General features: G+C 60.9%; 1 protein-coding gene across 2 annotated transcripts in view; it reads left to right on the top strand.

Annotated features, from left to right (window-relative positions):
- CD247 (CD247 molecule) overlaps positions 1-16,072 on the top strand; it is a 70,698-nt gene extending 54,626 nt beyond the window's left edge. The window contains exons 1-8 of one of the 2 annotated variants that reach the window (XM_039241921.1): positions 8,510-8,594; positions 10,009-10,112; positions 11,014-11,070; positions 11,573-11,653; positions 12,698-12,730; positions 13,485-13,541; positions 14,479-14,520; positions 15,452-16,072. In XM_039241921.1, the coding sequence (XP_039097852.1) occupies positions 8,525-8,594; positions 10,009-10,112; positions 11,014-11,070; positions 11,573-11,653; positions 12,698-12,730; positions 13,485-13,541; positions 14,479-14,520; positions 15,452-15,517 (510 nt within the window). In that variant the 5' untranslated portion in view covers positions 8,510-8,524 and the 3' untranslated portion in view covers positions 15,518-16,072. Of the gene's footprint in view, positions 1-8,509; positions 8,595-10,008; positions 10,113-11,013; positions 11,071-11,572; positions 11,654-12,697; positions 12,731-13,484; positions 13,542-14,478; positions 14,521-15,451 lie in introns of those variants that run through there. The other variant, XM_039241920.1, reaches the window with a different exon arrangement.
- The last annotated feature ends 4,348 nt before the right edge of the window (positions 16,073-20,420 follow it).

The following is a 20,420-nucleotide window of genomic DNA, read 5'->3' as shown; positions in this document are numbered from 1 at the left end:
TCTAACCAATGCCGCCGCCCTCTTACCCGCTAGCCCCATCTTCTAGCACTCTCCCTCTCCCATGCCCCCCCACCTCCCGCCACACCTACTACCTCCTTGCTGCTCAGATACACTAGGCCTGGATCCACCACAGGACCTTTGCATCTGCTCTTCCTCCACCAGGGGTGCCCTTCCTTCACGTATCCTCTGACTATTCCTGAAGAATGGGATCCGTCTCTCTCTCTCTCATTTTGTACGTTCGGTAGTGAGTAGCCAGCAGTGAGATTGAGTCTTTTTATATGTTTATAAGCAGCTTGTTTTTCCTCCTCTGAGAACTGCCTATTTGAATATTTCTCTTGGACTAGTTGTCTTAGCTTTCATCTTTCAAAGTTTTATTGATTGAGTTCTAAGCCTGTGAAAAGCCTTAGGAATGAAGGTGCTGGTCACAGAGTTATTTACAGTGGTGAAAAATTGGAAACAAACGACCTTCAATGGAGAAATGGTAAATAAATAACAGAAGGATTACTACACAGCCATTAAAAAGGATATTCAGTAAGCCTATGCAGTAACGTGAAACGTGAGATATAAGTAAGTGACATAACATGAAAATATAATGTTAAATTACATTTAAAAAACAATAGGTTTTTTTCAGGGAAAAAATTTCATGTAGAATAATTATAATTTATGAATAACTAAGACTTTGGAAGGCAGTCTGCTATCATATTAATAGTGGCTCCGTTTGAATGTGGTAGTTTGGGTGGCTTCGATGATTTTGTACTTTCCTGCACTTTTATAATGAGTTGATTTACTTGAAAATAAAAAGAAAAGTGATCATAGGAAAACTTGTACAATTATTGCACAAAATCATAACAAATTTCAAGGAAATAATAATATAAGAAAGGAATTATTTTTCCATAATCTTGTTACCTTTTTTTGTTTTAATGTTTTTATTTATTTCTGGGAGAGAGAGACAGAGACAGCATGAGCAGGGGAGGGTCAGAGAGAGAGGGAGACACAGGCTCTGAAACAGGCTCCAGGCTCTGAGCTGGCAGTCAGCACAGAGCCCGACGCGGGGCTCGAACCCACGAACCGCGAGATCATGACCTAAGCGAAAGTCGGATGCTCAACTGACTGAGCCCCCCAGGCGCCCCATAATCCTGTTACCTTTAAGAAATCGAACAACTTGGGGCGCCTGGGGGGGCTCAGTCGGTTGAGCAGCGGACTTCATCTCAGGTCATGATCTACGGTTCGTGGGTTCGAGCCCCGCGTCGGGCTCTGTGCTGGCAGCTCAGAGCCTGGAACTTCCTTCAGATTCTGTGTCTCCTTCTCTCTCTGCCCCTCCCCTGCTCGTTCTCTGTCTCTCAAAAATAAATAAACGTTTAAAAAAATTGTTTAAAGGAAGAAATCCAACAACTTGCTTCTTCCTGTTTGCTGCGGAATTCTCGTCTATGGGAATATATAATTTGTGTGTAGCTATGACCAGATAGATATTTAGCTTTACAATGAAACACAAGCATTTGAAATCCAACATTCGAGGAAGGGGGGTCGAGGAGGCCTTGGCTGGTCACAGTAAGTAGCGAGAAATTACGTGGCACCAGTGTGTTCTGCAGGGCAAGGCTGTCTCCAGGGGGTCAGCCTCTAACGGCGCCGGCCGGGCCGGCCTCACATTCGGGAGCAGGCCGTCTGTCACGGTGATGCTGCAGGCCTCCCAGCCTCCCGCCCCCTCAGAGAAAGAAGGCCAAGTGTAGAGTTAGAATCACATCTGCTAACGTGGTGTGATCCGCAGAGAAAAGGAGTCCGTCCCTTCTCAGCCTCCAGAGGAACCCCTCTCCCCAGCCCCGGGGACCAGTGACTTGTCCAAGGTTAGTGCCAAATGGTGGTGAGGACTCTGGACCAGAGAGTATCTGGGCTACAGACTAGACAGGCCTGAGCTCAGCCCTGGATCTAGACCTTTGGCATGTGATGAGCCTCTCTGAGCCTCAGTTTCCCCAGCTGTAAAGGACTGAGACTCACATATGCTTCAGCTGAGGGTTACCATCAGCACCCAGTGCATCTATCTCTCCTGCTGCAGTGAAAGTTGTTCAACGAAAGGCAGCAAACCCCTTGGCGGGGGAGGGCTGGGTCCCTGAGCCGGGGTCACACCCCACACAGGCGCCCGGACCTGCTGCCACTCTGCCTTCCTGAAGACACGTGACTTCCTGTTTTCTAAATTCTTAGCCTGCAATGTCATCGCCCGTTGTGTCTTCGCCTGGGCTGAGGCTGGGCAGCGGCACGACCCCGGGCTCGAGGTTAGGGCTGCAAAGGGTGGTCGGGGGGCTGGGAATCTGGCTGGTCCTACCTGAACTGTGGGCTTTGATGCCATTAGCGCCTGTGTGCTGAGAGCTTACTGGGTAGCATTTCGGGGTCACACACCCTGTGAGGGAGCTATGCCATTACCCCAGAGTCACACAGCTGCCGAAGCACCAGAGCCAGGCCCTGGACTCAAGTTCTCTACCTCTAAAGGCTTTATTCTTGCTGGGATACCTGAGCGTTTCCTCTGAAGCGGGAGAGAAGCCGGACACGGGAGAGATTGTAAAGGCTGAGCTACAGAACGGGGAGAATTTGTGTTCTTTGTGCCTCTGAAGGCACAACTAGATTCAAGGCTGTTTTTTAACAGCTCTGAAAATGAGTGAGCACTCTCCACCGGCGATTGCGGAGTGGTGAGCTCCCTGTCGCCCCGGGTATTCAAGCAGAGGCTGAAGGTGTCAGAGAAGAAATGCCCACAAAAGGTGGGGGGCTCTCTGGAGAACAGGACTCCGGAGGCACCAGGAGACAGTGGGAAGACAAGGGAATGAGCAGGAGATGCTCCTGGGAACTTCTGAGCTTCAACTTCCTTGTCCGCAAAGCAGAATCCGTAGTGATTCAGCCCATGTCCTGAAGAGCTGTTCTGAGGGGCAAAGCAGGTAACAAAGTGACCTTTGTTGCTCTGAGGGGCAGGGCGTTCTCTGACCTGCACACCGAGCGCGAATGCAAGTTCCCTTGTCAACCCCCCCCGGCCCCCCCCCACCCCGCGCAGCCAGGTGCGCTCAGAACGCGCCATCTCCTGCCTCTGCGTCACCCGACTGTATCCTCAGATACTCGAGAGGTGGGCACCTCCATCCTGAGCTGGGGGCGGACCGGTCCCGTGCCCGACCTTGGCACGCAGCGGCGAGAAGCGGGGTGGCCTGGTCTGCCCGCCGCGGCTGTGGTGGCGAAGGAGACCCCCCCCCCCCCCCTCCGAGTCCGGGGCTGGGCGGGCGCCACCGGGCAGGGCCCTGTCGTCTTAGCTCATCTGCATCACTGCCCTGTGATGTCAGTCTAGTTCAACCCCTTGAACTGAAACTCAGGCTAAGGAAGCTGTAGGCAAACACAAAGCCAGCAAGAGGGGGATTCAGAACTTGCATCCTTCTGGCTCTAGGGCTGTGCTCCGTGTAGCCGCCGGCGTGCTGGGGGGGGGGGGGACAGGGAAACCAGAAGGTGTAAGGCCCGCGAGCTGCTGCGACCGCACGGTCGGTCGGAACCCAGGGAGCAGTCAGGGCTGTGCGCTCAGAGCTAGGAGAAAACTCCGTCCTGCACCCACGGGTGAGGTCAGGAGGTCCCAGCCAGCTCTGCCACTAGCCTGCTGGCGTCCTTGAGGAAGTTGCTTTACTCCCCTGATCTCCGTTTACGGCCCCATGTTGGATTGGGCCCAACAACAGACCCCTGCCCACCTCTGGGCTCCCATAGAATCGAGCTCGATCAGGCACAGGACCTAATTTTAAAAGTACAAATTGGGGTTCTAGTGCAAGGCATCCTTACCGGTTGGACGTGAGGGAGCCGGGCGGTGGCTCTGCTCTGGAACGGGGAGTGTGGGGGTGGGGGGGAGGTTGGCTGAATGTGGGGGCCGCGCGGGGGTGTGTTTACCCCTCCCGGGACCTGCAGGACCCCAGGATGGAGACCCGGGTTCCCTGCTCGAGGCAGCTCGTAGCCTGGCTGGGAGACAGACGGTGAAGTTCAGGTACAGACACCTCCCCTGAAGAAATTAGACTCTGCGAGGGCACGGGCCTCCCCAGGCTGCCCTCTGGGGCCCCGGAGTCTCCTGTCAGTGGTCCACGCCAAGAAGCTTCCTGAACTCGGGACTTTTACAGACACAGAAAGGTGTATGGAGACGGCTGGGCTCGCTTTCACCGGTGGGACCCGTGACACTTGTAGATGCGGTGACCCGTAGAGGTAGGTGCTCGGTCGGTCACTGGCCGTCGCGGCGTCTCCCCGGTTCCGGGTCCTGTGCCACACGGCCGGCCGGAAAGCTTTGGCTCACTGTGCTTAAAGTCAAAATCAGGGTGGCACCGTGGGGGGACTTCTGAGCAGGAAGTTGCAGTGCAGGGCGGGGGCGGGTGGGGTGTGGGGGGGGCGGCACCCGGGTAGGCGGGGGCCTGAGTCCAGGGCTCAGGGTACATGGTCCGCCCACGGTGCGTGGCAGCTGGCACAGCCCTCGGGCCGCAGGGGGGAGTGTGTACGGGGCCAGAGCTCGGGACTACACCCGGGTCACGGAGGTGACCTCCGTGGTGCTGGGCGTGAGCACTGGATGCCATTTGGCCCAAGGCTGTTCGCGCAGGTGGGTCCTGAGCCAGGGCCCCCTCGCCGCTGCGACCAGTGTGCTGGGAGGCAGGTCCTCTATCTGCTGAGCTGCTTCACCCCGCCGCACCGTGTCCCCGTCCCGTCCCCTGCGATGCCCTGTGCCCTGCGCACTGTGACCGAGGATGGCATCAGCCACCCACTACGGGTCACCTCCGTGGGTCCACGGTCTAGCCTGTGGGACCGGAGGCCAGGCCCAGCCGTGCGCTGAGCTCCGCCGAGATTCTCTGCCTGCTTGCTCCCTCACCTGCTGGGGGATGGGGGTCCCGTACGGGGCGGTACCTGCTGGCCCGTCTCATCGATGCCTGCCTGGTGGCTGCCCGTGTGGCAGAGGCTGCGAAACAACCAGAGTCCATGTTCCCAGTTCAGCCAGGCCCTGGCCATCGCGAGCCCCCGGCCATCGAGTCCGGACTGCGGCGAGCACACCGGACAGTGGCCTCCTGACTGCGACAAGGGCAGGCTGTGGGCCGGGCTCCTCTCGTCCCCGGGGCTCCAGTCCGTGTCCAACACCAAGTGCCCGAGTGCGGAAGGCCAGCTCTTCCCGGGCTCCGGGTCAGCAGCTCGTGCCCTGCCCCGGAGCAACTAGATCCACTTAAAACGCCTCTTTCTCGGCCTGGCCCGATCTTTTGGGAGCACCTGCCTGAGGCCTCCAGCCTGGATGTGCTCCGGCCCGCGTGGACTGCGTCTCCGGGCCCTGGTGCCGTGGGGACGCGTGCGCGCCGTCACCAGCTACACCCGGGGAAGGCGGAGCGGGCATGGGAACCGGGGCCGAATCCCCTCGCTTTCCAGATGTGCCGAGGGTGCTTGTGCCGAGGACGGCCTGTGGGGTCCAGGCTGGAGAGATGGAGGCTCATGGGGTCAGATGCCACCCCCACCCCCAGTCTCGGCTAGAAGCAGTGTTCTCCTGCTTTGCAAATAGGGCTTGTCCCCTTCCGCTGGCCGCTGCCGCCGTCACACCGAGGCCTGTGCTGGGAGGCTACTGTCGGGCTGTCTGTTTTCTTCAACCCACTTCTCTGATGGGAAGGCAGCATTTTCTGAATGGGAAATCATGTGACTGCTCAGCAGGCAGCCCCCTCACCAAACGCCCTGAGCTGCTTGGCTGTGTGGCCGTGCTCACCCAGGGGTAAGGCGCGCCAGTGAAGTGCTACCCAGTGTAAGCAATTTTATTGAAGTAATTAATTTTTTTTTTTTTTTGAGAGGAGTTGGGGAAGAGCAGAGGGAGAGAGAGAATCTTGAGCAGTCTCCACATTTGGGCGTGGATCTCACAACCCTGAGATCAGGACCTGAGCCGAAATCAGGAGTCAGACGTTCAGCCAACTGAGCCGCCCAGGCGCCCCTCCTGTCCTAGCCAGTTTAAACGTTCCTGATTCTACTTGACCCTTTCTCTCTCTCAAAAAAAAAAAAAAAAATGTGTTGGTGGTGATTTGGGGGAAAAAGTCATGGCGATAATGATAGCAGACACATTATTATTACGTGCTGGGTCCAGCACCCCATAATCAGTATCTTATTTAGTCCTCACTGCCACCTAACGAGGCAGGTAGTGTTACTGGGGCTGAGGACAGGAACTGAGAGATAAAAACGATTCGTGTTGACCAGGGAAGCAGCCACCACAGAGGTGTTAAACACCGCCCTCCCTCCCTCCCTCTGGGCCGAGGGGATGCAGAATGTGTACCGTGGATTAGGGAATGAGGCAAACCGAGCTCTGCCTTGGGGGCGAGGGTGCAGAGAAGAAGCTGGAAGCAGGAAGCGAGTGTCTCTGCTTCTGGGTTGGCATCCTGGAGCACGGCCTGCTGTCCGAGGGCGGCCCCTCTACCCCGTGTAAGCTGCAGCCGAAGCCGGGTGAGGGCAGGGACTCAGACCTTCTATTAGACGTCATTGTCCTTGAGGAGGAAATTGACAAATCCATTTCTTCACTTTGTTTTCACCACAGCCTCAGGCTAGATATGATTACCCACCATTTTACAGGTGAAGACACTGAGGCCCAGAGAGGTGAGGTGACTTGTCCAAGACCACACAGCTACTTAGCAAGGGGGGCACTAGAATCTGCCTGATACCCGACCCAGGGCCCCTTCTACGTCAACATCGAGCCCTGGCATTGAGCAGATGCCCAAGAAACATTTAGCCAGTTACGTAATGGAATTAGGTCCCGGTCCCTTTGTGGAAGTTTCCAGGCTATCACTGCCTTCCTCAGGCCGCTGCTCGCAGCACAGGCGCAGCCGGACTGGGTGGAGGAAGAGCCCTTCCCTGGGAATCGTGTTGCAGTTCACACCCTCCCCTGGGTGAACCACGCACAGCGTACTTGTCATCGGCCATGCAGTCTGGTGGCTCTTTGGAAGGAAAGAAGGAAAACCTGTCCCTGTTCCTTCTCTCTGGGGGAGGAGACCAGTTCCCATCCCCTACTGCGCGGGCTCTGCCCGAGCGAAGAAATATTTCTTCTCGTTTGTTCTAAATTTACTGTCCAGTCATTTTTCTGTCCTCATTTTATGGGACAGGCAGCGGAGCGATTTTCTCCGAGTCCTTTTCTGAATCTCAACCACCCCGTAAATTACCGCCGACACCTGGTCCCCAGTCCCTAAGACAAAAATCACCCCGGCGACGGTGGCCTCTGCTGGGGGCTGGCTTACCTCCTGGAGGGGTTCAGATGCCCACCTGAGGCCAGCAGGGGACTTCTGGTGCTGCCTCAGGGCCGGGGGGGGGGGGGCAGCGGCGGGGGAGGGGCGCATCTCCCCTGAAAAGCCCCCACTGTCTAATGATCGTCCACCTTGCGCTCCAATGTGGGGGGGAGGGGGAGGCAGAAGTGCGGCCGCTGGTCTCCAGGGCTCACCCCAGGTGCAGGGGACCTCAGAAGCGACAGTCAGCGTGGGGGCGCCCTGTGGGAGGCAGGCTCTGCACCTCCAGCAGATGCAGAATCAGCCATTGAGTCACCAGGGGCGAAGGGGGTGGGTTAGGAGCCCCCTTCATGCCCAGTGGAGGGGGCGTGTCAGCCCCGGGTAGGGGGGCGCTGGAGGAAGGGAGGGTGGGTAGGAAAGTCCTGGTGAGCGGAGGGGGGAGGGCAGTGTGCGGAGTGGGGGAGCTGGGCCTCGATGGGGCCTGGGCACAGCTTGATGGGCAGTTGGGACTTAGTTCGAGTCACTGGGTCATCAGTAGTTTCTGAGCAGGGGCCGTGGGACGTTTACAGAGAGATCAGCGGCCGGGGGCCCAGAGGGGTCTTGAACTGGGGCGGGAGCCACAGGCTGGAGGGGAGGGGAGGGGAGGGGAGAGCCCTGGGCAGCACCGAGTCACCTGCTCACACAGCGGGTGGGAGAAAGGTGGGCAGGGCTGGACGCAGGGGAGGAGGGCGCAGAGAGGGGACTCACTGCCCGCAGGGGCCTGGGGCCGCCTCGCAGGCTGTGTGTGTGCGTGTGCGTGTGTGTGTGTGTGTGCGCCTGGGGCCGCCTTGCAGGCTGTGTGTGTGCGTGTGTGTGTGTGTGTGTGTGTGTGAGCGCGCCTGGGGCCGCCTCGCAGGCTGTGTGTGTGCGCGCGTGTGTGTGTGTGTGAGCGCGCCTGGGGCCGCCTCGCAGGCTGTGTGTGTGCGTGTGCGTGTGTGTGTGTGTGTGTGTGCGCGCCTGGGGCCGCCTCGCAGGCTGTGTGTGTGCGTGTGCGCGTGTGTGTGTGTGTGCCTGGGGCCGCCTCGCANCGTGTGCGCGTGTGTGTGTGTGTGCCTGGGGCCGCCTCGCAGGCTGTGTGTGTGCGTGTGCGTGTGTGTGTGTGTGCGCCTGGGGCCGCCTCGCAGGCTGTGTGTGTGTGTGTGTGCGTGTGTGTGTGTGTGCGCGCGCGCGCCCCGCTGGGAACGGGTTTCGGCGCGGCGCTGTTGGGAGGGTCTGACAGTCATCCCATTGAGGGGGTGTCTTACATTAGAGCAAACATTACAGAAATGTTAGTTTTCACCCCGTTTAACAGGGGAGGCGCGAGCGAGGGTGAGTCACGTGCCCGGAGCCCCGCAGGTAAGGGTAAGAAGCGCGCAGGGCAGGGCGCCCTCTTACCCCGCCCCGCCGTGGGGCTGCAGGCGGCCACCAGGGGGCGCTCTGGCCTTGGGCGACGCCGCCACTGGGGGCGCAGGGTTGTGGGGGGGCGAGACCCGGGCAGGTGCGCCACAGGGGCCGAGTCGCTGCAAATTCCTGGACGGAAGTAGGGTCTGGACCGCGTCTCCTCACAGTGCAGTGAGCTCTGAAATAAAATCACGTTTATTTACTCAAAACATTTGCTGTATCCCCTTCTCCAAGCCTGTTGCACTAAAATGCCCGTGCAATGGGCTCCTGGGCGGCTGTCAGTTGAGCGTCCAACTTGGGCTCAGGTCATGAGCTCGTGGCTCGTGGGTTCGAGCCCCGCGTCGGGCTCTGTGCTGACAGCTCGGAGCCCGGAACCTGCTGTGGATTCTGTGTCTCCCTCTGTCTCTGCTCCTCCCAAAATAAATAAACACTAAAAAAAATAAAATGCAGCACTAACTAAATTGACCAAGGTTAAGAGGGCAGTGGGGGTGCCACCTGCAGTTTGGGGCAGGACAGGCTGGATGGGTTTCTGAGCGGTGCTTTGTAGGATGCGTCCGGTTCCACGAGGCGGAGGGCTGGCTGCAGGCAGACAGAGGCAGAGGATATGTAGAGGGAACAGTGCATGCAAAGGCACAGAGGCAAATAGTCCGGAAGAGCAAGGTGTGTCCTCAGGACTGTAAGTGTGTGTGTGTGGGGGGCAGGGACAGACAAAGCTGGGGCCATGGGCTGGGACTCGTGAGCAGCAGGAATGCCAGGTGCAGGCTGGGCGGGGCTCACCAAATGTACCTTTGGGGCTTATGAGACTCCTTGGGGCCCAGGGGAGGAAGGCCAGCACCAGACCCCCCTCCACCCCACCCTGAGGGGGGGCCGCTCAGTGCCCGGCACCAAGGAATGGGAGCCCGGAAGGGGGGTCAGCCCCAGTTCCCACAGTCCTGATGCATGATATCAACCGAACATGGGTCCTGCCCTCTCCCTGTGGGCCGGCCTTCGGGAGCCACATACCTGACCCGGCTGGTGGCATTCGTCCAGACACAGGCATCTTATTACAGAGGCTTCCGGGGTGCCTGGCTCACACGGACGCTCACACACGGCTGGGCTGCAGTGGGCCTGACGCAGCAGGCCCGTGTCCACTGGACAGCTTCACCTCCCCCCACCTGGTTTCTGCTTCCCTTCCGTCCTCCCAGGACCTGTGACCCCCCCCCTCCACCCCGAGGTGTCATGTCCCGCTGTTGAGGGAGGCTGCGGTCAGATGGGGTGAGGGGACTGGGTGCAGCCCCCCGTGTCATGATGACGGGTCCCGGGGCCGCCCTGGGAGGGTGGGGCCTGCGGCGTCACCAGACCGGCCGCTCACTCTGCTCTCCTGGCCCAGATGCACAGAGCTTCGGCCTCCTGGACCCCAAACTGTGCTACCTGCTGGACGGAGTCCTCTTCATCTATGGCGTCATTGTCACTGCCCTGTTCCTGAGAGCAAAGGTGGGTGCCGTGGGCTCCCCAGCTTGCTGGATGTTCAGAGGGGCCTCAGTCTTGGAAAGTCTCAGGCGTGGGCAGTGCCCGGAGCATGGTGTCCATGGCAAAGCAGGGACCAGCCGAGTGTGCCCCGTGGGTGGGCGGGCGGCCGGTGACCTGAGCAGCGGCAGGCAGAGCCCGGTGGGGGGGGTCTTCCTGGGCAAACAGACGCACGTGCGAGCATCAGAAGCCCCGGGCGGGTACTGCTGGCAGCAGAGGGGCTTCAGGCAACTAAGCGCGGGAGGTGGGGACCTGAGGCCTTTCCCTAGGTGCTGCTGTCCCGCTGCTGCCTGGGGCCACCAGCCTGTCCCTGGAACCCCCAGGCTCCCAGTCAGTAAATGCGAGGACCAGCCCAAAGCAGGGGTGCCTCGCAGAGTGTGGATTTCTCCCAGGGCGGGGGGTGGGGGGGTGGCCATGGTGCCAGCGGCGGGTGGAAGGAAGCTGGGTCCTTGCCATCACTTGGGTCCCCCAACTTTCTGCTCTTTGGGATTGTAGATTTTGGCAAAAGATTTTATTTGAAAAGCAGTCACACTAATTTTCTTTTTAAGAGCTCGAAGGGCGCTGCCCTGGGCGGTCTCCCAGGTGGTTTCCACCGCGCAGGTCTGTAAGACCGCCCCCCCCCCCCCCCCCCCCCCCCCCCCCCCCCCCCCCCCAGCGGAGAGAACTGAGCCGAGGAGAGCGAGGTCGCGTGTGCCTCGGGCTGGTCCCGGAGGGACACTAAGCGAGGCAGGGCCGCGGGGGTCTCTCCTCGGAGTTGCTGTCCGAGGTCCCCGGGGGGGGGGGCGGTGGCGGGGGGAGCGCCGCCGCCGGGGTGGGGGGCGTCCCGAGCCGCGGACCCAGCGCGCTAACCTCCCGGACCCTCTTCCAGTTCGGCAGGAGCCCGGCCGCCCCCGCGAGCCAGCAGGGCGCCAACCAGCTCTACAACGTGAGTTTCCCTCCCGTCCGCCCCCCCTCCCCGCCCCCCAGGGCCCCCGCTGCAGGCTGGCCGGTTGTCCAACCTCCCGAGGGCCCGGGAACCCGGGACCCGAACCCGCCGCGCGCTCCGGGTCCCGCTTGGGGCGTGCTGGCCAGTGAGCCTCCCACCCCCCAGAAGTTTGCACCCCCCCAGGCGGGTGCGCAGGGGCACCAGTGGGTCTTCAGGGCCGCAGGTAAGAGGTTTCACTCTCCTGGGGCGATGGGACTCGGGTGGAATCTAGCTACACACGCGCACACACAAACGCGCACGCACACACGCGCACACACACGCGCGCACACACGCGTGCACACACGCACACACACGGTCTCTGAGATGCTGGTGCCCGGATGGGCCCGTTCCCGCCCCAGCCGGGTCCTGCTCCTTCCCTTGAGAGCTGGCCCGAGGGAGCCCCCAGCCCCCAGCCCCCCAGCCGGCAGCCTTCGTGTCTCTGACCCTTTCCCCTCGGTTTCAGGAGCTCAACCTGGGAGGAAGGCAGGAGTATGAAGTTTTGGATAAGAGACGAGGCCTGGACCCCGAGATGGGCGGACAGCAGGTGGGCGCCCCCGTCTCTGCCTGCGCATGCGCGTGTGCTGCCCGGCCGCGGGTGCCTCCTCGGTGCCCGCGCCCCCCGCCGCGCCAGCCTAGCCCGCGAGGGCCCTAGGGCTCCAGCGCCTGGGGGGGGGGGGGCGTTGCTCCCACGCCCGTCTCTTCGTCCGGTGCCTCAGGCGACACCCTTGTACCCAAGGCCCACCCACCTCCCCTTAAACTTCTTGGCCACAGTAGGGCCATCTGCCCCCAGAGGGACAGATCGGGTGACGAGGCCCACACCGGAAGGGCCCAAGGCCACTGGACAAGAATCCTGGGTCCTGGGTCCCCCCGGAGCACGGCGGGGCTCCAGGCTCCTCGTGGCTCTGTTCTCGGCTGTGAGCTCCGCGGGCGGGGTGGGGGCTGGGTAAGGCCAGGCCAGTGCCCTCTGAAAAGCCGGGTTTTAGGGCAGTGCTGCCTGACAGCGCCCAGCGGCGCCCCCAACCCTGCTTCGGGTCACACCTGCTCTCCCCGCCCCCCCCCCCCGCTGTTGCTAGAGTGGGGGGGTGGGCAGAGAGGAGCCGCGGGTGCGTCTTCCAGCCTCAACTCCCCTCTTACCTGGACCAGGAAGGGGAGGAGGGGTGGGGGAGGAGGGGGGAGGAGGGGTGGGGGCGGAGGGCGAGAAGGGTGGAGGCGGAAGGCGAGGAGCGCTCGCTGAGCAGTGGCTGGCCCTGTTCCAAATTAAGGTACTGAGCACCTCTCATTTCGAGCCAGAAAGCCCACTTGCAGGCTTGTGATCCGCGTGGCCCGCAGACTGGCTGCCCGCGGGGACCCCGAGGCTGCCCTGGGCAAGGCTGGGCCCAGGGGGCCCTGCGGGAAGTGAAGCCTGCGTGCAAAGGGGTGTGCAATGCACACTAAGGAGCAGGGGCTGAGGTGGAGCTGAGGGGGCCCGGGGGGGGGGCAGGGCTGCAGGAGGGAGCTGGGGGGCGGCCGGGGTGTGAGGCCGCTGCAACCCCCCTTCTGCTTGGGGTCCCTGTTTCCCCACCTCTAACCTGCCCCTCTTTCCCAGCAGAGAAGGAGGAACCCTCCGGAAGTCGTGTACAATGTGAGTACGGGAGGGCAGGCTGGAGGGGGCCCTGGCGACGATCCCCCCCCTCCCCCCCGCCTTCACCCCGCTTGACCTTCCCGTGCCGAGTGTACCCCTACTCGCGGCCTGTGGCGCCGGCGGCCTGTAGAGCAGCCCTCGCTTGCCTCCCCCCACCCAGTCCGGTGTCCCCTGTTCGTGGCCCCCCGGGGGGGAGCGGCGAGGTCAGGCTGGGCAGGAGCAGGGCGGCAGCGCCCTCCCAGGGGCTCCTGCTTCTAGAAGCGGAGTCCTTCCTGCGCGTTGCCTCCTCCCGGAAGGCCAGCTCCCCAGCCGGCGCGCTGACCGAGGTTTGCAGCCCGTGCCCCGGGCGGCCTGAGGCGGGAGCTGCCTCTCCTTCCGGCCGCAGCGGCTGGTGCAGCGCGTGGGTGGTGTGTAAAGACACAGTTTGCTCAGATAAATGGCCCTGGGGGCTCCCGGCATCCCTCGGGTGTCCACGTTCAAGGTCTTTGGCTAGAGGTCCACGTTTTATCTGCGAACCTAACCCGAGCTTCTCGGCCGGTGCAAAGGGCTGGCAGCTCAGAGAGGGTCCCCGAGGGCTGCGGGACGCGGGAGGTGGGAGCTGGTTGGGGACACAGATGCTCAGGTGAAGAAGGGCCGGGATGCTGACCGGCGACCCCTGCCGGGCAGGAAGTCGAGAGGCGTCACCCTCTAGGGCAGCCCGCTGTCTTGGGCAGAAGTTAGTCAAATCCGTGTCCCTCGCCCTCTTCCTTCCCAGGCACTGCAGAAAGACAAGATGGCGGAGGCCTACAGTGAGATTGGGGTAAAAGGCGACGTGAGTGCTGCTTCTTGATTCCCCAGAATTGGGTCAGGGGTGGGGATGCTCCCCAGGGGCTCCTCGTCGTCTCCCAGATATGCCTGCCGTGGGCCCCGTCCCCACCCATTCCTCACCTCACCTCACCTGTGCTGGGCGCGGGGGGCAAAGGGTTAATCCAGCTCTTCCGCACTTGCCCGGACGTAAGACACCAAGGAAAGGCTGATGCTCTTTCAGGAGCCAAGTGGAGATTCTAAGACACACTAAGCTCGGTAACAGCAAGTCACATTTGTCACCATCAGGACTTATCATGGGGTGTTCAGTGCCCAGGACTTTGGGACCCAAGGCATAATGAAAATGCGGGGTCCCTTGTTCATAAAAGATTAAAAATTTCCAAATGGTGAGAGCAGAGCACCGGCCGTCCCAGGCAGGGACTGCAGGGGTGACGTGTCCGCCCAGCAGGCCTGGTCAGGGCTCTATCAGGTAGGTGGTCTGAGGTAATCCCCACAATAACCCGGTGAGACATGTGTGCTCCCCACACGGGAGGTTAAATAACTTACCCAAGTTAGTAAGTAGGGGAGCCCAGGGGCGGGTGGACTCTGCAGCCGGAGCCCACAGCACTATCTGGTGGCCATTCCCGGTGAGCATGGATCCGTCGCCAGGAATTCTGGGAGTGGCAGGGAGGCCCGCTGATCCCAGGTGACAGGCGGCGTGGCCAGCCCCCGTGCAGCCCGATTCTAGGACTCCGGTGTCTGGGCGGACCTGCGTGGCTCAGAGCAAACCTGGGCCCCGTCGGAGACGAGCCTCACCTGACTCTTCAGGCCCGAGGACCTTTCTAGCCCGGGGTGGGGGTACCAGCTGGGAGACTGTCATCTCCGGTTCTCTGGGGGTCCCTAGAGTAGAGGCCTCGAGCCGGAGGCCGCTGCTGACTTTCTGCCCCTTTGTGTCCCTCCCACAGAACCAGCGGCGGAGAGGGAAGGGGCATGACGCCCTCTACCAGGTAAAACCCAGTCTGCGCCGGGGGTTCTGTCCCTGGGGGCCATCTAACCAGGGGCAAGGCTAGACGCCCACGTTCTGCTTGCTGGGGGCAGAGCTGTCGCTGTCGGCTGGGCCGGGCAAACCTTAGGCCCCGGTGCAGGGCCGGTCAGGGCTCGGGAGCCCCCAGCCCCCGGCCACGGACGAGCGGCAGCTGCCCGGAGGCTGCGTGGTCCTGCCCGGGGCGGTGGAGGCCGAGGACACCCCGCAGCCGGGAGCCGCCTCTCCCCGCACCGCCCTGCGCTGTCCTGGGCCCTGGGCCCCGCGTCCTCAAACCAAATGCGCCGGGCGGATGGGTGGGAAAACTGAAGGCCAAAGAAAATCAAGAGACATAACAACTTTAAAAAGAAAGCGCAGTTGTAGCCAGGAGTCTGGTCTATGCAAATCAGTGTGAATAATTATGCAAACGAAGGCGAGCCCACCTACTTCTCTAAACTGTAGCCCCCAGCGGGTCCTGACTTGGCTGCCCGGCTCCCACGTGGGGTGTGGCTCCGTTGCTCTGTCTCCGGGAGCCCCGTCTCCTCGTGACAAGTCCTGGCTCCCCGGAGGCCCCGGTATCAGGGACAGTCGACTGAGGAGCGACCCCTGATCCCAGCTCCGTGTTTGGGGGGCGTGGGGGCTCCCCTTCCGCTTCGGTCCACGAGGAAGCTCGTCTAGGCCCCAGACACTGCAGGGCTCCGTACCTGGGGGCTGGGAGTAGCTGGAAAGGAACCACTCCGAGGCCATTCCCAGCAGGGCGCAGAACCCCTTTTCTGGAGCCTTCTGGGCCCGGCCCCCGACCCAGGGCACGACGGGACCATTCCGAGGCGTCCGGAAGCCCCTCGTTGGCCTCCAGGCGGCCTGGAGTCTGCACGGAGCTCCCGACCCACTTTTCTTTTCTGATTGGCTTTCACTAGGGGCTCAGCACGGCCACCAAGGACACCTACGACGCTCTCCACATGCAGGCCCTGCCTCCTCGCTAACAGCACCCGGCAAGTCGCCCGTCACAGGCCACACCCGAAGGCACCCAGCTTGGGAAAGACACAGGATAAAGCGTTTGTACCCGGTTCGCTCGAATTCCTTCCCCACCACGGCGTTCCTCTTTACGAATAGGATGCTTCGCGTTGTAACGTTTGCCGCGTGCAGTTTGCGCCCGTCTCCCGCAGAGCGCGTGGGCCCTGGCCCCCCGGGGTGCGCGTCCGCAGGGCTGCGGCCGGCCGTGAGGAGCCCGTGGTGAACCCGCAGGTTCCCCGCCTCGGGCTTCCTGGCGGCCGTGGCCCCGGAGGCTCTGGGCCCCCGCCTGGGAGACGGTGCACACCCCTCAGCCCTGCTCAGTCCGTGTTTCGTCAAGTCCCTGGGGCGCCCCGAGGTCAGCGCGCCCTGATGGGCTCTGTCGTCCTGCTGCCGCGGGGCGGCTTTGCTCCCGCTGTAGACCCGGCCTCTGTTGGCAACTCCTGCCTTCAGGTCAAGGCCACTTGTAACCGGGGGGAAGGGGCTGTTGTGCGTCCCCGTGGAAGGTCTGGGCAGAGGGGGCCGTGGGAGGGGAGCGGGGACGTCCGCAGTGGATGGGGTGGGGGGGTGGGGGGCTCCTGGAGGCTTAGCGAGCAGGGGTGGGGTGCGGGGGACACAGGAGGAGGCCGTCTTTGGTTGGGCGTATGTTCCCTCTGGAGAGGCCAGCGTCTGTGGCCCAGGCGCTCAGGGACCCAAGAAGCCTGTGCTTGTCCCTCCCCCCCCCGCCGCCCCCGGAGCTCGAACTTTCCTGGGGGAAGCGAGGTGAGAACAGTCAGGCCCAAGCAGACGCAGTCAGTGCCTTTACAGGTGCGAAGCCAGTGCGGGGCAAGGGAGGGGCCAGACCACACTCTGTCCAGACACCCGGCCAGGTCGCCCTGGGTGAGAGACAGCTGTCACCGGGAAGGGTCACGGGGAAGGGTCACCGGGAAGGGTCACGGGGAAGGGTCACGGGGAAGGGTCACCGGGAAGGGTCACGGGGAAGGGCTCGGCGGGAGCCCCTTGTGATTACAGCGCACGAGCCTATGAGTGGGAGACCCTCTCTGTCCGCTGGGTTTTAATTTATACTCGGTTTGCTGAAGCCTTACTCTTTTGCATAATAAACGCTTTGGTGGAAACGCTTTTACTCCGAGCTTTATTTCCGCAGTCCGGCAGGTGATGGTCATTTGGTCGTCGGGCAGCATCTGGTGCTCTTGCACCAAACTGGTGACTTCCAGAGAGCAGCGTGGTTCCTTGGGAGGTGCAGGTGGCCACAGGCGCACCTGTGGGGGGAGGGCTGGGAGTGGCCCCATCTGCGCCGGCGGCCGTGCCTAGGGGCCCTGAGTGCCGTACCAGTGGGCTGGAGTGCAGGGTCCCCGCACCGGAGCCCAGCTTGGCGCACAGGGAGGCCAGCGAGCAGTCAGCAGAGGGTGCCTGGGACTTGCAAACGGCCGCTCGCGCGCGGCACCAAACCCCAGGCTGCGGGCTTGGGGAGGGCGGGAGGGCGACGGAGGTCTTTTTCGGCCAGGTTCCCTCTGCTTGGAGCGACTGTAAATGTGGCCCCCACTCCCCAAGCCAGCAATGCATGCTGGGTAGTCTCTGAGATCAAAACCCAAGGTCGCGGCTGGTGTGAGCAGCTGAGGTTCCGCAGGAGGGACGTGCATCTGTGCCGGGCATGTGGGGACCAACTCCGAGGAGAAGGCATGCAATCTGCAGCCTGGCCTCACGGGGGGGGGGGGGGGGGGGGGGGGGGGGAGTTCAATTCCTTTCAACAAATACTTGCCCTGCACCTACTATTTCTGTGCCCAGAGCTCGCAGGCAACCGCGGGGACAGACGCACCGCCAGACTTAGGGGCCTAACACGTTGCCATTGGATTCCAGGCACATCAAACCATCACACGGCTGTGTCACCACGCGCACCGGCCAGGCAGGGGGGAGTGGCTGCCAGCGGGGGGTACAGCCCGAGCCCCCACCGGCCGCGGGTGGAGGGCGTCTGAGGAGGGACGGAGCGCAGGCTGCAGGCCCTCACCCTGTATCCTGGTCAGGAGGCAGGAGGGAATGGGAAGAAGTTGTGCTCGCTGCCTGAGCCCTTGTGGGCTGCTCCTCCTTTGTCTTCCGCTCCCGCTCCCTGGGCACTGTAAAGACCTCCCTGTGGCTGGATTCACCTGTTAGTCAGAGTGAGTCAGCCTCACACCCTGGACCTAGTTTCAAGGTCCGCCGAGGTACATGTAGGCCGCGTGACCCGTATGGCTGGCTCGAAAATAAGAGTTTGACTCAATTCCATCAAGAATCCAGCTCGAGACGCGGGGAGGAAAGCTGGCAGCGAGGCGTGGGTGCCACGGCGGGCCTGGGCGGGCGCTGCCAGCTCGGTGAGAGCCACCGTGCTGGGGGCGGGGGGGGGAGGGAGCCCCAGGGTCCAGGGGAGGTGTCCCCGGCGCCGCCCAGTTCCTGCCCTTCCTCGGCCCTCGGTCTCCTCTCCAAAGCCAGCTGGGCTCCTCCATCCCAAGAAGTGACTGATTGGATAAGATGTGCCATCAACTTACCTTAAGTAAAAACACCCAACTCTCGAAATAAACGTCCATTGTAGGATGCAGCCCTGTTTCGTGTTAAAATACAAAGATGGGTTTTAGAACAAAGGAGGGCATTTCACTTACATTGAGGAACCCAGACATTTTGTGTGTGTTAGTGTGCGTGTGTGTGCACGTGCGTGTATGCAAATTAAAATGGAAGCTTTCAGTATTTTTTAAAAAACTGCATTCGGTTGATGGCACCGACGTCAGGTAGGGCGTGATCAAGCCTTCTGCTTCCTGGACTATGGCTGGAGAAGGGAGGCACAGGACAGTTGCCAAGCCAGGCAGGTGACCAGTCCCAGCTGACAGGAGGCTCCGCAGCGGACCTAGCGCCTGGCCATCGGGGCCGCTGTGCAGCCGCAGCCCGTGTCCCGTCCACGTGACTCTGTGCGTTTTAGCAGCCTGGTGCCAGGCGTTTCCATGGGCCTTTGACTGCGTTCTGGCCCCAGAGGCCCTGTAACTTCAAGGGCTGGTTCTTGGAGAGGCGGCCACCCCCCCACCCCCCGGGGAACTGAGCCGGGCCACGCCACAGCGGGTCAGAACAGGACCACTTTGGTAAGGGGCCCCTGGGCGGACGCTGATGGGCGCTCCATCCCCATCCTGTGGGGTGTGACAGGCGGGGTGGCTGAGGTCTTCCTCGCGCGGGTGAGCACGTCACTGTCGCGACCAGACAGAAGGTTTCTGTTAAAAACTCCAAATTGTTTTAAGGAATCAACTTCCCACACTTACACGCAAGCTACAAATCCGAGGGGGGATGGTACCCTAGTCAGGTGACGTTGGGGACAAGGGGAGCCGATGTGTGCCTGCCCGTCCTGGGCCCTGTAGAGGGCGACAGCACAACAGCTGTGTCCCCCACACACACGTCAGGGAGCGTGCACGCGCGCACGCGCACACACACACACACACACACACACACACACACACACGGACTTCGTCTGCACACAGTAGTGAGGCAGGAGAGTTAGCTTCCCAAAGCCCTTCAACAGGCTGAAGGTTTCTGTCTGTGGGAAATTCACTTTCCGATTCAAACTTTCAGGGGCACCTGGGCAGCTCAGTCGGTTGAGCGGCTGACTTTGGCCCAGATCACGATCTCAGGGTTCGTGAGTTCGAGCCCCGTGTCGGGCTCTCTGCTCTCAGCCCGGAGCTGCTTCGGATCCTTCGTCTCCCCCTCTTCTGGAGAAGCCCAGGGACGCACGTGCAGCATGCGGTGGGAAATGCAGGAGGGGCGCAGAGGGCATCAACAGTACGTGTGGGAAAGTCAAGTTCACTACCAGGTCTGTCATCAAAGACCCGACTTTAGGACCAGTCAAGGGCCTGTGTGTGTGGTCACACAAAGCCCGGGGTGCGGGGCCGCGCGATGCTGGGCTGGAAAGGCAGATGGGGGGGCAGCACTCGGACGCCGGCGGCGGCAAGGAAACGCCAACAGTGTGAAAACACTTGGAAAATGGTTTAATGATGTTTTACAACAGAAACGAACTGTACAGTTACAGTAAGTTTAATATATATATAAAAATTACAGCAGACAAATCCATCTACACAAAATCTACCATTTCATTCTGACTCACTGTCACCTACGCAATCTCTCCCAAGCCTACAGCCCCGGCGGAGGCCCTGGGAGGGGGAATCATATAAAGGGCACTTTTTAAAGAGACAGCACCGCTCATATTCCCCACCACCTCCTCAGGCCTCGGAGGCACATCAGCTAATTCCCCAAAGTGGAAAGTTGCTTGTGTTTTGGGTTTTCAAAATCAAGAAACCGTGTGTTTCCCAGGGGCCCTGGTAACAAGGTCCCCCGAAATCCAGGTTATCAGCAGATTCTTACAGAACATTCCTATGGGAGGGGAAACGGCTAACCGGGCACTCTGGGGCAGTGAGGCGACACAGCAGCCACCAGGCCGGAGGTCACCTAAGGAGAAATGCAAAAAGACTCCCAATCAACTACTCAGAAATTGTCACTGCCTCATTAGAGCTGCTGGACAATTTTGGAAAGAATCATTTACACCACATCTTAAGTTTCCACAAAAGAGAACTCAAAACTCACATTTTAAACTTAAGTACATAAAACAAAGTTTTGGGAGGCTAAGGGGCCAGTCCCCCCTTATGACCTTCCCTTGACAACAGTGGAAAAACACCCCTGAATCAATATTAAAAAAAAAAAAAAGAAAGAAAGAAAGAAGAAAAGAAAAGAAAAAGGAAGAAAAGAAAAGGTGGCGGTGGTGGTGGTGGGGGCTAGTTAAGATATTTAAAGACAAAGAGGAAAGAAAAAACAACATCTTTAGGAAAACACGATCACTGTCTCTTTAAAACAAAACAAAATCCCAGTTGGGAA

This window comes from Hyaena hyaena, unplaced genomic scaffold, assembly GCF_003009895.1.
Source record: "Hyaena hyaena isolate Hyena2069 unplaced genomic scaffold, ASM300989v1 scaffold_201, whole genome shotgun sequence".
NCBI lineage: Eukaryota > Metazoa > Chordata > Mammalia > Carnivora > Hyaenidae > Hyaena > Hyaena hyaena.
Note: the sequence above shows the minus strand (reverse complement) of the source record. Positions and strands in the feature narration are given on the sequence as shown.